This window comes from Aegilops tauschii, chromosome 2 (genome assembly GCF_002575655.3).
Source record: "Aegilops tauschii subsp. strangulata cultivar AL8/78 chromosome 2, Aet v6.0, whole genome shotgun sequence".
Lineage (NCBI taxonomy): Eukaryota > Viridiplantae > Streptophyta > Magnoliopsida > Poales > Poaceae > Aegilops > Aegilops tauschii.
In genome coordinates this window covers 642,049,889-642,068,761 of record NC_053036.3, presented here as the reverse complement: position 1 = coordinate 642,068,761, position 18,873 = coordinate 642,049,889, and the positions used below count along the sequence as shown (strand labels likewise).

Sequence of the window (18,873 nt, the reverse complement as noted above, 5' to 3'; positions counted from 1 at the left end):
AGATGAACAGAACAATGCGGTCGTGGCTTTTGCCCAGAAACGCTTGTGAACAATGTGTTTTGCCACACGATGTCTGCAGAGAACACATGTGACCAATATCATGGGCTCCGGTTAATTGCCTACAATTTAACTAAATTGTTTTCGAGCAACATCCGGTATCATACCACTTCGTTCAATGATTTGCTATTTTTAAGAAAATGTGCAACAAGCAGGGTATGAGTAATAACTGATATTTCAATATCAGCAACAGCTGGACTATGTTGAGACATGTCAGTCAAAATAAATAAAAACCAAAACCAACAGATAACAAGCAGAGTAACTTTATTTAGCAACACTTCTATTGTAGGTAATATTACAGACGAACTACATCAATTTAACAATGACCAGTTCTAGTAATTTAAGGAAACAATAACCCAGCTACAAAATCTATAACCGAATATAATTAGCATAACACCTAATGTTCAACACCATGATCGACCACACAAAGCTTCAGAAACTCAGGAGACAGACTTGCACTTAGTTTAGTTTCCAACTGCAGAGTGCTCTATGCATGACATTTGGCATTACCATGTCCCCGTGACAGTCCTTGCACTCCCAGAACAGGGACAGGTTTAAATCAACCAGGCCCTGAGGATATGACACGCTAGCTTAATCAGACTCTTATTCAATGGGGACACGCCGCCGCCACTCATGTCCAACATCCACGATCTTGAGGGATCTCCGAAAACTAAGGCATGCTGCATGAGTTCATCAGATACCTAGAGATGAAAAGACACCATTCAGTTAATAACTCCACCATAACCAAAAAGTCACTTTGGAACCCGGGTGCATTGGAGCCCTATTTTTTGAACTGTGCCAAAATGCTATTTTGAAGTTTCAAAAAATTCTGAAAACAAATCAACATGTTTATATGAATGTATGTTACACATGTGTAAATTTTGATGCTGAAATAAGTAACCATGTGAGTTACACAAAAATGACAAAGTCATGATTTTGGAAAGATGAACAGTGCACGTATTATTCACTATCTGAAAATCACTATTTTATTTTTATTTTTGTATAGGTTGCATATTTACTTATTTCATCACCAAACTTTACACATGTGTAATATACATTCATATGATCACGCAGAATTTTTTTCGGAATTTTTTGAAACCTTAAATGTGATTTTCAAAGTATTTAAAATAAAGTCCTCCAATACACCCGGGTTTCAAAAATCCACTCTCCACCATAACTAACTACTAGTAACATATTTGCAGAACAATAAGCAACTTACACGTGAGATGAAAGTCTCCAACGTAAGAGAAGCACCAAGGATAGAAAACATAGACTGACAATCAAAGCTCAGGCAAAAGGCCATTTCTCCAAGACAGATGATCATAGATTTCAGGTCGGTGAGTTTGCTAGACACAATTGGTGAATTGACCACCTGCACAATGATGCCAGATTAATCACATTCCAAGTATTAACTCATGTAATCCCATTATGTAAGCACACCACCAGTTTTAGAGCATACCTCCCTGCTTGGCATGCTGGACGCCAGCTCTGCTCGAGTGTCACAACCAAATACGGTGCTCCTCATGTATAAGCTCTTCACTTGCAATGCTTTTCCAAGTGAGACTTGTACCTTGAGGTCACCTTTAAACTGAAAGCTGGAGAGATTTGGAGCTTTGCTCTCTATCATTCGCATGCTGCAATCTTCCACCTTCACGTGCCTTAGATGCTGAAGGTGACATGGTATCTTCAAGCAGTTTACCTTACTGCAATACCTAAGTGAAAGCCACTCTAAAGCTGAAGAACTAGAAAGAAGGCAGCATAGCTCATCCCCTGGAATACGCACCATAAACAGCTCTAATTTGGTCAAGCTTCTCAAACAACCAAGCAAGGCTATAGGATGAAAAGAACAATTGGTAAGGCAAAGACACCGAAGCGAGTCCCCCCTCCCATTTGATAAAACCGTGCATGGAAACTCGTATTTGGATTTGTTGTTTATAGGCATACTAAGGGTGAGTTCTTCAATCCCTGGTGTAACTGCCTTCTCAAGCCATTTGTCAACGTAACCACAGTTCTTCGCATTGTAATTTGGAACCAACCAAAGGTTGAGTTTTCTCACGCCAGTTCCTGAGTGGTTTCTCAGAATATGGTCAATTTTTCTTCTAAAATCTCTAGCTGTTTCCTTATCACCTTGACCCAAGCCAAATGATTCCCTACTAAGAACGAGGTTGGAACGGCATCTCCAGGAAGACAGGAAGGACTGAGACACACAGGCAGCTCTGGCAGCATCTTTCAGTGGCATCAAGGAATGTATATGATGCCAGATGTCCTGCAAGCACAAGCATGAGGGGAAGTTAAACATGAGCAATGTAAGATACACGCGCATGGTTGCACGAAGTGCACCAATGTTGCAGAGATGTACACCATGTGCTGGATCAAAGGTTAGGTATATCAAGCATCTTTTCCAAAGTGTCGGCGATGGTGTTTGCTAAGAAAGGAAGACGCCATTGTTGCCTGGTATGTTGCTACTTTATTTAGGCAAGTGATAGTGTTTGTTCTTTGCAAAAAGAAAGTGAAACTGCATTTATCAACTAGTAACTCCATCTTACGACGTACCTCGGGAAGATATGGCTCTGAACACTGCTCTGTCTGAGTGGTATCGCCTTGTTGGCAGGGTGAGGCCCCTGTCTTTGTCTGGCCATTTGCATCGTCAGTTGACGAACAATTTTGCCGGCAGTGCGAGACCTTCATTCTCTTAACCCTTGAAGAAGCAGCAACCAATCCATCTGCAAGCGTGATTTTAGTTAGTTAATTATGGCTAATATGGACACAGAGTAGACTTGAACGCAGAAACATGTAATCTAATCGTATGAAGAGCAACAGAGCATCTCGCTGAGCTCCTGACCGTTGTAATAAGCCGGGTTCTAAGCTAGGGCGGACACGGCCGGCGGCGGCCATGTCTGAGTGGTGCGCTGCGTGCTGTGGAGGTGCGCTGGTGCATGAGAGGGAAGGGAGGAAGGAGAGAGGAGAGCTTGCCATTGCGGATGTCGGGGCCGTGCTCCTCCTGTCCTCCACACCTCGGCCCTGCCTCCGGCGAGCACGGAAGCTTCGTCCCCCGCATCATCCAACTTCAACTTGGTAGTCGACACCGAGGAGGAGTGGAGGAAGTGGTCGATGGCGGCGGCTGGTGGCTGCTGAGACGAGCGGCGGCGGCGGCGGCGAGGAGCCTGGAGAGAACGAGAGGCTGAGGACGCGTACTGGGCTGGTCGGTCCGAATATGGCAGATCGGACCGGCCTTTCTTCCTAGCGGGCCTGGCTCGGTAGGTCCAGCCTATTGCTACCTTATAGACTAGAAAAAGTTTGGTCCACGGCCATCACACTGGATACCGCCTCCGGCTCTTCTCAAATAATAATAATAATAATAATAATAATAATAATGTCCCCAGTGACACGGTGTGCAACGGCTGTTCGGCCCATCTGTTTAAACTATCAAAAATCCCTGAAGTTCATAAATGGACCTGTGAGTCGTCTGGGTATCAAGTGGGCTAAAGCATCTCCTGGAACGGTGAAAGTAAATGTGGACGCATCTTTTATTGCTAACGAATTGAATGGATCTGTGGGTGTGATTATTAGAGATGAACATGGGATGTTTCTTGCTGCTTCAGGATCACTAATTACCCACATCTCGGATGCACATATAGCAGAAACTTTGGCAGTGAAGCATGGGCTTATGTTAGCCCATGAGTTGGGCTTTCATTCCATCCAATTAGAATCGGATTTCGATTGAGGTGATTAATGCTTGTTCAGGACAAGACAGAATTTGGAGTGGAGCCTCGGCAGTTTATGCAGAATGTTTCATCATGGCGGGTATGATAGGTTCAGTACAATTTTTGCATTGTAACCGGGAAGCGAACGAGGTAGCGCACACTCTAGCTAAGTTTGCTTATGATAGAAATGAATCTTGTACGTGGGTCGATGAACCCCCAGGGTTCCTGATTAATGCTCTGGTTAATGATGTAACTATTTTGCCAAATTAATAAAGTGTGCCATGATGGCATTCCCTCAAAAAAAAAAATAATAATAATAATAATAATAATAATACCGCCTCCGGCGGGAGCAGCTAAAATTAACGTGGACGCCGCAGTTGGGAGAGGAGGGAGACATGGAGCTGCGGGAGCTATATGCAGAGACCACTCGGGTGCTTTCGTGGGAGCTTCGGCAATGGTGTTCATGAGGATCTCAGACCCAGCTACTCTTGAATGCTTGGCAATTAGGGAGTCTCTTTCCCTGGCAGAGGACATGTATGACCGGAAGATTCAAGTTCCATCAGATTGCAAGGTGGTTGTGGAAGATGTCTGAGAAAGAAACCCGACTGTTTATGGAGCACTTATACACGAAATATTAGATCGTACATCTACTTTTGAGGCTTGTAATATTAGTCATGAATTTATGAGCTCGAATGTCGAGACTCACAAACTCGCGAAGCATGCTTTAGCGCTTCCGGTTGGCCGACGTGTGTGGTTAGACTACCCGGATGGACTTTCCTTCGTGCGTGTAAACGTTGTGACGAGTTAATAAAAGCTTCTGAGTTTGTCGAAAAAATGACTAAAAAGAAGTCTATTGCTACCTATCTATGTTTATCTTCTAAAAAAAACTATCTATATTTATGGTCTGATTTTTTTACAAATAAACAATGATGTGAGGCGTATGTGTGTAAAATTTCAAGATGAAATATGTTGAAATGCGACTAGTGCAAAAAAAGACAAATCCATGGTCTGTCAAGATGTATAGTATCATCTATACCAATATAAAAAGACCCAAAGAGACAGATCCAATTAATATCGGCCATCAAATCATGTCAATCCAACGACCTAGACTACTTCGATGTCGAGCGCTTCACATAATAACATGTAATAACACATAAATATAGTGCTAATCACATAATAACACGTAAATAATATCCTACTTAATATGCGCATGCACTTAATATACTTTCAAATTAACGTGCATTGCACGTACACATTGACTAGTGTGTTAAAAGGTCCCAAGTTTGACTTTTTTGCACAACTCTCGTTTCAACGTAATTCGTCATGAAATATTACTCACCAATGCCACCTATAAGTGATAAAAAAAAGTTTTACACAGGAAAATCCCCCACCTGGGCCGGCCTATGCAGTAGGGACCTCCTATACCGCGCTCTACACTGAGAGAATACTCAGCGTGCCCATTTGGGCCGAACCCACTTCGGGGCGGCCTTTTTCAAAATTTCATCTTTTATCTTTTATTTTATTTTCCGTTTTAGTTTTTTTCAATATTAAATAATTTGGGACCTCAAAAAAGTTCCAAAATAAAAAAGAGAGAATTCTGAAGTAAAATATGTAATAAATAATAAAGGTTTGTGGATTCAAAAACTGTTCGCGATTTTGTAAACAAAGGTTAGAATTTCAGTATCTTAGTATCTTCATTGTCCAAGAAACTATAAAAGGTCATAAGTTTTGGCTGTGTGGCCATTAGGTGGACATTTCCGTTTTTTAGATCTCTGAAGCACCTTGAGCTAGCAATCCAACCTACAATGTCACTTTTTGTATGAACAATGCTCAAAAGAAAATATTTTGAATATTTTCCTAACATTCTTGTGAATCTGCACCTGAAAGTTTTAATTTTTGCAGTGGGGAGAAGACGCAGCGCGTCCGTTTTGGCCGGCCCATGTCCGGGAGGCCTGTTTTTTTCTTTTTCTTTTCAGTTTCTTTTTTGTACTTCAAATAATTTGGGACTTCAAAAAGTTCCAAAATTAAAAAATGAGAATTTTTAAATAGAATATTTAATAAAACATAAAAATTTGTGGATTAAAAAATGTTCGCAATTTACTTAAAAATGTTTGCTTATTGAAAAATATTCAAGATTTTGAAAACAAATGTTCAGGAAATCCAAAAAAATCATGATTTTTTATAATGTTCATGTATTAAAAAATGTAATGAATTTGGACAACAATTTCATCAATTAAAAAGTTCATGAATGAAAAAATATCCTAAAAATTCAAAAACTGTTCGTGACTTACAAAATAGTTTATTCATTCATAAAATGTTAGTTGATTCAAAAAATGATCATGCATTTCAGAAAATACTTGTTAAATAAAACAAATGTTCATAAATTTTAAAATTATTCCACCAATTTCCAAAACAATGTTCGTCCATTCTAGAAATGTTCGCCGATTCAAGAAAATTGTTAAATAGATGTTTGCAAATAGTATAAAATATCCATGAATTCAAAAAAGTTCTTGATTTTAGAAAATGTTTGAAAATTTGTAAAAGTGTTCATGAATTTAAAAACATGTCCACAATTTTAAATATGTTCATGAGTTTAAAAAATGTTAATTATTTTCATTAAATTGAGAGTGATAGTGTATCTCGGTGATGCAGCAATATATGATCAGGTCGTTGAAGATTATGATTTTTTTTCTCCCGTTGCAACGCATGGGCCCTTTTGCTAGTACCAAATACATATACCTAATCTTTACCTAATATTAATGGGAGGAAAGTTTCATAGTTCTTCATACAATCATACGTCATTCTTTTATATCCATTAATTTTATGTTAATTATAAAGATTGATGGCTAAGATTTAATTGAGTGGTCCTGCAATCTTTTTTACGCCTCCTATCCCGATAAAAGAAAAACAGACGAGGAGAGCACGGACAAGTCTCCTTCTCCTGTACAGCCACTATGAATCTCGCGTCCACCAATTTAAATATTATATATACTTTCTCTTAAAAAGATTAAATATTATGCAAGCAAAAAGTTCAAAAAAATTATTATACAAGCAAATGGAAACATCACGCACACGATCCCTTTGTCCTTCGCACGCACGAAGACGCCACGTCGTCGTTGCTACTCCTCACCTCACCCCCTAGACCGGAATCAAAGTCGTTGCCGAGGGATGGAGGCCACAGGGAACGGTGGTGGAGATCCGCCGTGACCTAGGCGGGCGAGCCACCAGGAGGGGATCCATGCCGGGTGGCCGGGGACGCGCCTCTCCCGTGATCCCCTTTCTTCTCCATGACGGCACAGGTTAGTGGCCTCTCAAGCTCTCTTTTCCTTCCCTCTTCTCCATCTCGCACCGCCCAGACGATGCCGCCTCACCTTCCACTGGTCCCCTCGATCTCGGCTCGGGCAGGTCGCCGCCGCCCCCTCCCACCGTGAGGAAGACGACGCCAGAGCCAGGCGGCGGCGCTGGGCTGTACGCCGAGCCTCCCTCAGCCGCCTCCGTCCTCCCTACCGATGCTCCGTCCTCCGTTTCAATCAGCTCTGCTCCAACTTTGACTGACAGTTAGTGCCCCGCCTCGACCTGCTCTGCCCCAGTCTGGACATCAGGTAGCTGCGAGCTCAGGTCGGGGCGCAGTCTAGTGACGCAAGGAGGGGAACCCTGCCAAGAAAAGGAGGCTCTCTGGTCGGGGTAGCACCTGGAGGAGGAGACGACGAGGGCCTCCACCACGACGCAACGTCTGATGGTCGGCCATATTTAAAGTGTTTTCAGTTTCAGGCACACTCCCAGTAGGCCTCTCCTCCCAAAGTAGATCTCTGAACTTGCTCTCGATGGGTAGTATGATGATCTGTGATGCACCTCTGTTTGGTAGATACACCACATGAACAAATGGACAAAGAGGAGAAAAGAAGGACTAGTTAATAAAATCAGGATGCAACTGCGAGCACACATGTAACAAATAATGCAGAATAATATGTCCCATGCAACCCTGTGACAAATATGTTTGATATAACCACAATCATAGGAAGCTTCAAATTGTAGGAAAGGTCATTTTAACTCCCTCAAAATCTATGTACTGAATAATTTTAAAATTATCATCAGCTTGATCAAGCAGCCTGAATTTGACGCCTCATCTGTTAGATCTGCAGAATCAGCTGGCAATTGGCTGCAACCTTCATCTCTAAAACTAAATTATAATACAACACTTTGGTTATTCAGTCCCCTTGGGACACAATTACTTTCAAATCGTTCAACTACAACTGCACTTGTCAAAAATTCAGAACAGTGCCATGCTACTAAGTTGGAACTTACGACGTGCCACTCCCACCAACTTGGCAACCAAGACAAGATGGAAATGCTATTAATTCTGCTACCACTACACTATCAATTAGCTTTAATCGTCTCAGTGCCGGTTCATTCTAGCAAATTGTTGATTTGTACGGTTTTGGAAATTGATGAGATACTGGATTTACTGATGTGGGAATTGTCTATTTGAATTTTCTACATTAGTAGATTACCAGCGACAGCAAGGCACGGCGATGGCCGGTGGTGGAGAAGACATTCAGCCTCTTCAGCTATGCTGTCGACCACCGAGTATTGACTACAAATACTACTCACGGAATATCTTCAGGTGAATTTGCTGGGCTTGAGCGAGGGGAATGGAATGGGAGACGACGACACAAGTGTTGAAGGCTAGGGATTTGGGAGCCAAGGATGTGACGACGTGGAATGAGATGGGGGACGACAGTGCAAGCGAGATGTAGGAGGGTAAAATTGGAAACCAACAAAATTTCATAACATGACAAGATTTGTATGTGGAAGTCTAAAACATCTTACATATGTGAACATAGGTAGTATTAGTTTACAATGGCTCCCAATCTGAGCCTAAGATGTCATTTACCATGAAGGTAGGCCATTCTAAAATTGGATTCTTTTTCCCATAGCAATTCATTTTTGCCAATTCTGGGAAAGATGATCACCTAATTTCATGCACGTCAAAATAAATAGAAATGAAAGCAACGAATAATGAGCAAAGAGCACCTCTATCTAACCCTTATTACAGTGTAGGCGCTACTAGAGCAAATACATCAACTAAAACAATCACTAGTTCCAATATTAATTTAAGAAAATAAGATCCAGCTACAACTTCATAACCAAATATAACTACACTTGACATCATTGTTCAACAGCATGATCAACCACGCAAACATTAATTTAAGGAAACAAGATCCTACTTGACATCATTGTTCGACATCATGATCAACTCCGCAGGACTCCAGAAACTCAGGATAGTAGACTTGCCATTGATTGCAACTGCAGAGTGCTCAGAATAGTTCATTACTTAAAGCATTTGGCATTAATATGTCCCTGTGACGTCGTTGCACTCCCAAGACTGGGGCATGTTAGCTCAACCAGGCCCTGAGAACATGACAGGCTAGCTCAACAAGACTCTTATTCCTTGGGGACACAACGCGTCGAAAACTAGCACATGCTGCATGAGTTCATTGGATACCTAAAGATGAAAAGACAACCTTCATTCAGTTAACGATTACACACCATAACTAAGTACCAACATATTTGCAGGACACTGAGCAACTTACATGCGAGATGAAAGTCTCCAATGAAAGAGAAGCACCAAAGATAGAAGCCAGAGAAGAACAATCAAAGATCCGACCAAAGAGCAAATCTTCAAGATAGATACTCAGAGAATTCAGGCCAGCAAGTTTAATAGGTAACGTTGGTGAGACCATCTGCAAAAATGATGTCAGGTCAATTGCATTTCACAAGTATTAACTTATGTAATCCCATAAATAAAACAGTAGTTTTAGAGCATACCTCCCTGCTTGGCGTGCTGGACACCAGCTCTGCTCGAGTGTAACAGATCAATTCGGTGCTGTTCACTAGTAAGTTCTTCACTTGCAATGCTTCTCCGAGTGAGACTCGAACTTTGAGGTTACCTTTAAACTGAAAACTGGAGAGATTTGGAGCTCTGCTCTCTATCAACCGCAGCTCGCTGCAACGTAACACCTTCAAGTGGCTTAACCGCTCAAGATGGCAAGGTATCCTCAAGCAGTCTACCTTACTGCAATCCCTGAGTAAAACCTGCTCTAAAGCTGCAGAACTGGAAACAAGGCAGCTTAGCTCGTCCCCTGTAATACCCACCCTTAACAGCTCTAGTTTTGTCAGGCTACTCAAGCCACAGTGCCCAGCCATAGGATGAAAGGAACAATCGGAAAGGTAAAGACACCGGAGCGAGTTTCCCAGCCCATTTGATATAAGTGTGCACGGGAACTCGTATTTGCGTTTGTTGCTCATAGCCATAATAGTAAGGGTGAGTTCTTCAATTCCTGGTTTAACAGCCTTATGAAGCCATTTGTCGATATAATCACGGTCCTTCGCTTTGTCATTTGGAACAAACCGAAGTTTCAGTATTCTCACGCCAGTGCCCGAGTGGTTTTCCAGAATGTGGTCAATTTTGTTTCTAAAAGCTCTAGCTGTTTCCTTGTAATCCGCATATACGTCCAACCCAAATGCTTCCCAGTTCAAAATGAGGATCAAATGGCATCTCCAGGAAGACAGAAAGGACCGCGACAGGCAGGCGGCTCTGGCAGCATCTTTCAATGGCATTAAGGAGTGTATATGATGCCAGATGTCCTGCAAGCGCAAGCATGAGAGGGAGTTAAACATCAGCAATGTAAGATACATGCACATGATATCACAAAGTGCACCAATGCTGCAGAGATACACCATGCGTTGCAACAAAGGTTGGGTATATTGAGCATCTTTTCCAAAGTGTTGGTTATGGTTTTTGCTAAGAAAGGTAGACGCCGCTGTTACCTGGTATGATCCTACTTTATTTAGGCATGGAGCAAAGCACTGAGCAAATATTCGTCTGTGCATCTCGTTAACCAAGATGCACAGGCAGAATATACACTTGAATGGTAAAAATTAAGACAGAGTGTCAGAAGTAAAGGTGTATGCATGCTGCACAAAGAACACATTTGATACAACTCGACAGCGCTAACAGCTAGGTCATGATATACAGCAAACAAACCTGAGTCACTAAGATGATGAGATGATAGGTTGAAAATGCCAGATAAATGATGCCTATGCACTTCAAAAGTTGCAATGTATTGCTTCCAATGGGAATCTGCCTGCCTGCCTAGTTCTATTCATGAGGAAAGAAAGCAGCCTAGTTATTATTACTACAATTGTGCGTTCCAAGAAGCTAGAGATTCAAATACTTGTGACAGGTTGCCATTGAAGCAGACCAAGTAGTAGTAAGTAATACTGTTGTTCGCGAAAGGAAGCTGCATTTATCAACTACATGATACCTCTGGAAGATTTGGCTCTGAACACTCCTCTGTTTGAGCAGTACCACCTTGTTGGCAGGGTGAGGCCTCTGCGTTTGCCTGACCATTTGCATAAGTTGATGCACCCGGAACACAATCTTGCTGGCAGGGTGAGGCCTTTATTCTTTTACCGCTTGACGAACCAGCAATCAATCCATCTGTGAATCATCGGCGTGATTACTTATGGATAATATGGACAGTAGCAGCAGAGCGAACTTAGTAATACCAAACCGTTATCATTAGATTCGTCATGAAATATATTTCTATATTTTGTTTATTTAGCACTGTAATGTTGATATATTTTGCTATGAACTTGGTCAAAATAGGTAAACTGAGCAACACGACACAGTCCACGTCGATGGGCAAACTAAACAGCACACTCGGCAAACAAATTGTATACCTGAGACTTTCTTGCTCCTTGTCATATCTGTCATCGCGGATCTGCACCCTCTTGTGCTTGTGCTTGGGCACCTCCGCGAGCAGCTTGTCGTGCGCGCGGCCTGGTCGAATCGAACAGCACCCTCTTCTGCTTCCCTTTCACCTCTGCAACCTCCACACGGCATGATAAAACAAAGTGAGAGGGGGTGTGGTGCTGGGGTGGGCGGGCGGAGGCGGGGGAGCGCCGCCGGGGCGGGGAATGGCTGATCCGGGAGCGGGGCCTCGTACCTGGAGCGGCGGCTGGACCGGCCGCTGCTCGCGCCGCCTCGCCGGTGGCCGGCGCTCGAGGATGGTGCGGAATAAATTATTACTTGACGAAAATACCCACGCATGGTGCGGTGCGGGCCGCGCGGCTGTGTTCTGTGGTGACGAAAATACCCTCCTATGGTGCGCTATTTGTGGCTTTCAGTCTGAATTCGTGGAGCGGGAAAGCTTTTAGGTGTGGCCGAAGGACACTTGCAGCTGGTTTCGACAATTTGGACATCATTTTTTTGGGGGGTTTTGTAAGTGTTGTTTGGCAAAAATCTTTACAAAAATGATTTGCAGGTGTTCTTCGAAAACTGGTTAAAATCTTTTATGAAAATGAAGAACACATGCAACAGCTCCGTCCGCCTCTAACAAGCCTTGGAGGGCCGAACTCGCGTATGTGCCAAAATACGGGACTACCCCATCGCCACTCACGGTAGAATACATGGGCGACAATGGCATAACAGCAGTGCCATGACGGTCGCTCGTGGCAGCTGTTGCACTCGGTGCTTTTTCATCACCTCCTCGTGAGGATACAAATTTGGAGCCTGAAGGGCACCCTCTACCCTCCTTGGTTCAACAAAACGAGCTAGTTTTTGAGAAGTGATGTGAATTTTCACAATTCAGGGCGTTTGATTGCACTAAGGCATGTCGGGGGATACCCTAAAGGTTTCAATCTTGAATTCCTAGCTCCTCGCATATTGATGATGGTTTTAGTTAGAACCCTAACTCATGTGTCAAACATAGAAGATGGGTCATGGTTAGTTTCTTATAAGAGAATAAAACAAACGGGCGAGGCGCACGGTGAAATTAGCAAAACCTTTAGATCAAGCCAAGATGGAAGACGGTGTAAAATAAAATGTCAGCATGGTTCTTCATAGAGAAATCCATAATATTCGATCATGCCCACCAAACAAGGGGTTAAATGTCAAGATCACTACAAGGATAAACTACAAGGGTTTGTGCTAGGAGTTGAACAAACTTTGACTTTTTGAACAATGGGAGGGGAATGTGGTTATGCTCTGGATTGGGTGGATAGACACAACACAATTTAAGGTTTCATGGTAGTAAAGTGACATCTAGCATGTCATTAACACTTAACAATCAAGCTAAATAGGCTTCGAAACCAAATGGTTCTAAGATCGCACCATGTTCTCATACATGTTCTAAGGTCAAACCATGTTAAACCAAACGGTTCTAAGATTATTGCATGTTCTTGGATCACCGAATTCGTGGACAACTTCTCATGTGTCATCTTCATGGGGACACCTGCAAATGGACGGGGTGGATATGACCAGACATGTAATTATGCAAGAAAGATGAAGGAAAGCACACATGTATGCATGTACAATATATTCAATCTTTAGGAAAGATAATTAACCAATGGAACTCTTCAAAAACAATGTGATAATACATGATCAAGTGTTTTTTATCGGTGTTGTTTAGCTTCTGCTCATTGGTCACATTAACTCCAGATCCTACCGCAAGCAGAAGTAGAAACACATGGAAAACAGAGCAAATCAAGTCATTCCCCATACGTGCTTGTCTTTCCTCCTCAAGAAAAAGTCGTCTTCCTCCCCCATTTCCTTTCGGCCGTGGAGATACAGAGGATCTCGGCCTCCCGCCTATGGGGTTGTACCCCGATCTCGTTTTTGTTAGGTTCAGCATCCTGGTTGGGGTTGTGTGGCGGTGGTGATGTCCTTAGTAGGAAAAGGTCTCCCACGTGCAATCCCCATCCCGCTTGTGCACCTACCATCGTAGGAGGGTGTGTGGAGGCGTGTCTCCGTCAGATCTCGCAGGATTCGGTCGCTGCTGGTCTTCAGTGGATCTATTTCGATCTAGTTTCTTTCGTCTTCATTCGTGTGGTTACATGCTTTATCTTTCCAATCTATGACTCTCTTCATTGCCGATGGTTGCTGCTCTTGTGCATTGGTTCTTTAGGGCCTTAGCAGGATGAATTCCCAATTGTCTACTATAATATAAGGTTTTCTCGGCTCCGGTGAGGAAGGGGCCATGACGGTAGCGTGCCTTCGGCTCGCTCCAGTGCTTGTAGTTCTCGCTAGGTGATCCATGGACATGGCTGTAATTTTTTATTACCTCTAGTATTCTTTGTACTATCATGACGGATTATGAATATATCAAAAATTTCTCTCGCAAAAAAGAGAGCAAACCAAGATTTGGTATGGCATATGGTTTTGCAAAACTGACCTTATATAACCAAAAAATAACATTAATTGAAGTTAAATGCACCAGTTGTATCCTCTCTCATGGCTCCAATAATTAATTATTATTAGTAAACATTATATTCAAGTTATTGTGACATGAAAAAAAATACTATTTTATGAACAATTTGATACATTAATCATAATTTTTCGAGTTCATATGAATTTATTACGATCTTGGAAGTTTAAATATCATTTAAAGGATGCGGCCTCACACATCGCAACTTTTTAGTTACTTAGGGAACTCTTTAGTATTTGGATTAAGCTGCAGGGCCTACATGCCCGCCTCTATTGGCAATGTTGGTTAGCATCATTTGGTAATCACCTAACCAGTCGGGCAAACAGTTGGTGGCACACCAGCGGGTACGCAAACATGGCGGCTGTACACTGGAGCTGACGAGAGCGAACAAGGCGAGATGGGCATGCGGCCAAACCAAGGTTTCGACTTTTGAAACCAATAAATTTTCGCTCACCCTCAAAAGCACCGAAATTTCATAAATATCGAAAACCATTCTGAGCATATTAATGAATTTTTTATTTAAATTTGGATAAATTTGAATTTAAAGTATTGAATAAAGTAGTGTGAGCCGAGGCGAGGCCGCCCCGACCTAGGGGAGATGCTGATAGGATCACCGCGAGCACGTACTTGAGGTCTGGTATGGCGGAAAACAGCGGCATCCATGGCTCTGGCAAACAGCGATGTCTCCAAGCATAGCTATTCAAAGACATAAGCTATTAAAACTTAATAAACACCTTAAGACATATGTGACGCAGATGCTAAGGACTCTTGTAAAGCCTTGAAGTTACTACAATTACTAAAAAAGAGAATGATAAAAAGAACTTCATACATGGTGTAGAACCTAATGAAACTGTAGGGTTCTTCTTTTTTACCGCACAAGCTGTAGAATCTAACCATGGAAAGAACAAATTCCAAACAAACCAAACATGAGCATAGGATGTAGGAATATACATAAACCAGTTTGATACAACCATGGAAAGAACAAATTCCATTATTGCATTACAACCCTGTTCTCAAGTTTCTTATGGACATGTTCTCAAGTACCTTAGAGATGGTTTTCACTTCCAGTGAGGTTCCGATGAAATTCAGTAATTCTAGTAGATGCTGAAATAATTATGTATTGGCCAAAAAAATTCGGCAATTTCATTAGTGCACATGAATTCAAATAGTTTTAAAACAATTCAAACATTTAATTGAATTCAAACAAAAATTCAGTCATTTGGCCAAAATGCAAACCGAAAACACTGAAATTCACTGAACTTCCGTAATTTTGCTTGGTGCTGAAATTTTCCCAAAACTAGAGTTGAAAACCTTTCTTACATCAACTTTGGCATTACATTCATGTTCTCAAGTTCCTTACAACCATTCTTGAATTACAACCATATTTTCAAGTTCCTTACAACCATTCTTGCAATGAGTCCCTTCAGAAGATTAAAGACCATTGAGTCCCTTCTAAAGATTAAAGACCTGGAACAATATTCACATATATGAACACATGGCATAAAATTCAAAGATACGAACACATGAGATAACATTCAGACAGATGTGAACACAGAAGAGAAAGTTCACAGAAATGAACATAGGAGATAAAATTGAGAGAGATGTGAACACAGAAGATAAAATTCACAAACCTGGAACTACTAATCATCATCACCAACAACAGGAATACTGTGACTATTGATCTTCATTGTCACCACACTATTGCATCATAGTATCATCATGGTCATCATCATCTTCGCTTTCCTCCATTAATTCATTATGTTGTTTGACAAGTTTTCCTACTATAGTGGGATCAATCAAAGAGTGTTCTTGGTCTTTATGCAACATATTCAACACAGACGGTTCATTAGCTCTCACCATAACTTCTTCCAAATCATCATCCTGGTAAGTTAGTCCACTTCCATTGGGCCTTGATCCATGGAAGTTTCGGTCACACTCCACAAATATCTATGGTGAAATTTCTACACAACTTGGCAATCTCCACCATACATTGTGTCTTGTAAATAAAACACATTTGTTGTCTGTGTTGCCAAAATAAAAGGATCATTTTTATACCAACATTCTCCAATATTGATGCTTTTGAAATGTCCATTATCTTTAACTCATGTCTTTTTGGCATCGAGACCAAACTAATCACAACGAAATAAGATAGGATTGACACCTAGGGTAGAGTTATACTGCAACTTGATGATTTGTTTCAGTTGACCATAGAAGTCAATGAACTCCTCTTCTTCTTCATCCTTGACTTCACTATCATTGGTTCCCTCAACCATGATTCCACTGTTTTTGCGCCTTATTATTCTTCTCACGGTCTGCTGTGTGGTACCGGACACCCTCAAGAACACATGCTGAATCTGATATAACTCCAGAAGCCGGTCCACATGCTAGAGCATAGAGATCAGATCATCACTTGCCTCTTCTCTCTTCTCCACAGGCAAAGAACTCACATGATTCTGAAACCATCTGGCAAATCCTTTCTCAAGCCTTTCATCAACATTATGACTATCTTCCTGCTGCAATTCCTCCTTGCATAATCAGCAATGCAAAAGAGAGTAAGTTAAAACACCCGGCCTAAAAAAATGGATCCTTCCAAAATAAAATTTACATGTGTACAAGAGATCATATACTGGAGATATGGATGAACCTGGATGCAATTATTGAGAACATACCAAACCATCTTGTCATAAGCACCCCAACATACGTCTTTCTCGAGCCTCCAAGTAAATTCACACCATGATTGAAAACTAACAAATCAAAAGTTTGCAGATCATCACACTCTACTTCTGCCCTCCCGATTAAATATTGTTTCCACATCATCGAAGTACCTTCAAAATATTAGGTACTCATCAACAACATATGCTTCTGCGATATACCCTTTAGGTCTGGCCATGTGTCTCCCATAACGCTTAAATGTAAGTAGCCTTCTCTCAATTGGGTACATCCATCCGTACTGTACTAGGCCTATAGGAATTGTCTCATCCGCTAAATGAACAACTAGATGCACCATGACATCAAAGAAATCCGTAGGAAAAAAATACTCAACTTTGCAAAGAATAACTGAGATTTCATCTTTAAGTCTTTACATAACATCCAGTTTCAAAGTTTTGCAACACAATTCTCTAAAAAAATTCCCCAAATCAGCGACCGCTTCATATATCTCCTTATCCATAATTCCACGGATACCCACTCGTATAAGTCTTTGGAGGAGGATATGGCAATCCTGGGTTTTCAGTGGTTGGAGCTTGCATCCATCAGGACTAACACATTTTTGCTAAGTAGCGGCATACCCATATGGAAATCTCACATGCCTTATAAATTCACAGAATACAATATTTTGTTCTTTGGTCATTACCATGCTTCTGGCAAACCAATTGGATTTCTATCCTCCCGTGAGTAGACATATATACCTTGGGCCACTAGCAATTGGAAGAAGGAAACTAGACAACGACTGGTTATTAGGTGAGTCTGCGTCGCAACGTACACCGTCCATGCCTGCTGCCTACTACATGTGCGTACCTGGGAGGAGCCCCTTGATTCTTTGGGGCCTGGGGCAGCCGCCGCCCTGCCCCCCCTCCGTCCGGCCCTATGTTTCGGCCTCGCCTCGGTATCAACCGATGGTTGTTGTGTGAGCACCTTAGGAGCTACTATTCCATGTTAAAACTGTGGAATTCATGCTATAATGTTCACACGGGTCGCCCACAAAGCCTTTGGTCGCTCAGCTTGCCTCCCCGCTCCACTCACTCGTTAAGTTTTTATTGCTTGCTAAACTGCTAGCTCATAAAAATCCAACTACCATTTTTATTGTCTGAAAAAGTTCACTAAATCAAATGATGTTCATGAATTTTTAAAAAACCTTGGATTTTTGTAATTTTGCAAATTAAAAAATCATCATTTTAATAAATATACAAAGATTTCAGATTTTTGTTAATCTGAAATAAAGTTTCTAAATTTTAGAAATATTCACAAACTTAATATATTCACGAATTTAAAACCCTTACATGTGGGGCCCAGTGAACCCACATCCCTTGACGCATCAGGAGGCTCCAAATCTACGTAGCTTAGTATTGTGCAGAGGAGCACGCTTGAATGATAATAGTGCAGAGGAGCACGCTTGCACAACATGGTGTCTCTTAATCTGAGCTAGCTAAGCATCTTATATGTGCGTGGTGGTTTGACAGACTTTTGGTGTGATAAACCTGCCAAAAGTCAGTTCAACCTCCTCCCACGACAATTTTGTTTTCTCTCATGATGCATGCAGAAGTTTCTGAGTGCAAAACAACTTGTGCCATGAAAGGTGCATTTCACGATCACTCTACTACTACATCAATGTACCTAATTCACACCCGTATTAGACGTTAGAGCATCTTCAAGCATGCAACCGTCATGATAATAACTCAACTGAATTTTGGCATGTTGAGGGTAGCTTCATCGATTTAACATTGTTGCAATGCAAGACGTGTGATTAGCATCCTAGAAGGATGATGTGAAAGTTTGTTCCTCCTAGTACTATAAAAGGGTCATTGCCTTGTGTCGAGCAGTTTCAGGGGAGATATCACATCCCCACTCTAGATGAGATGACTACAATTGAAACAAGAGTTGCCCACATAGTTTAGATGAGATACTAGAAGAAAACTGAAGAAATGGGTCTAGAATTTTGGCATGCAGGACGTGAGATGAGCATTCCACAAGGATGATGTGAAAGTTTGTTTCTCCTAGTATTATAAAAGCGCCAGTGTGTTACGTTGAGCTGTTTCAGGAAAGATATCAAATCCCTACTGTAGATGAGATGACTACAAGTGAAACGATTCACCAATAAATTTAGATGAGATACTAGAAGAAAA

The 18,873-nt window shown here is 41.6% G+C and overlaps 1 protein-coding gene and 1 long non-coding RNA gene across 4 annotated transcripts; one reads left to right on the top strand and one right to left on the bottom strand.

Moving 5' to 3' along the window:
* Positions 1 to 304: 304 nt before the first annotated feature.
* On the bottom strand, positions 305 to 3,308 carry LOC109744605 (uncharacterized). The gene is made up of 5 exons (XM_020303758.4): positions 3,031 to 3,308; positions 2,611 to 2,780; positions 1,517 to 2,323; positions 1,277 to 1,429; positions 305 to 758 (listed from the first exon to the last, which is right to left on the bottom strand). Exons 1-5 carry the CDS (start codon positions 3,116 to 3,118, stop codon positions 612 to 614), a joined length of 1,365 nt encoding a protein of 454 aa, XP_020159347.1. The 5' UTR covers positions 3,119 to 3,308; the 3' UTR covers positions 305 to 611.
* A 2,962-nt stretch (positions 3,309 to 6,270) lies between these two features.
* Positions 6,271 to 8,701, top strand: LOC120974776 (uncharacterized). 3 transcript variants are annotated; one of them, XR_005770111.2, is made up of 2 exons: positions 6,271 to 7,060; positions 8,268 to 8,701. It is a non-coding gene; the product is annotated as an uncharacterized lncRNA (long non-coding RNA). The 3 variants fall into 3 exon arrangements; XR_005770112.2 differs by having other exon boundaries at positions 8,265 to 8,701; XR_012203960.1 differs by having other exon boundaries at positions 7,167 to 8,701.
* Positions 8,702 to 18,873: the final 10,172 nt, after the last annotated feature.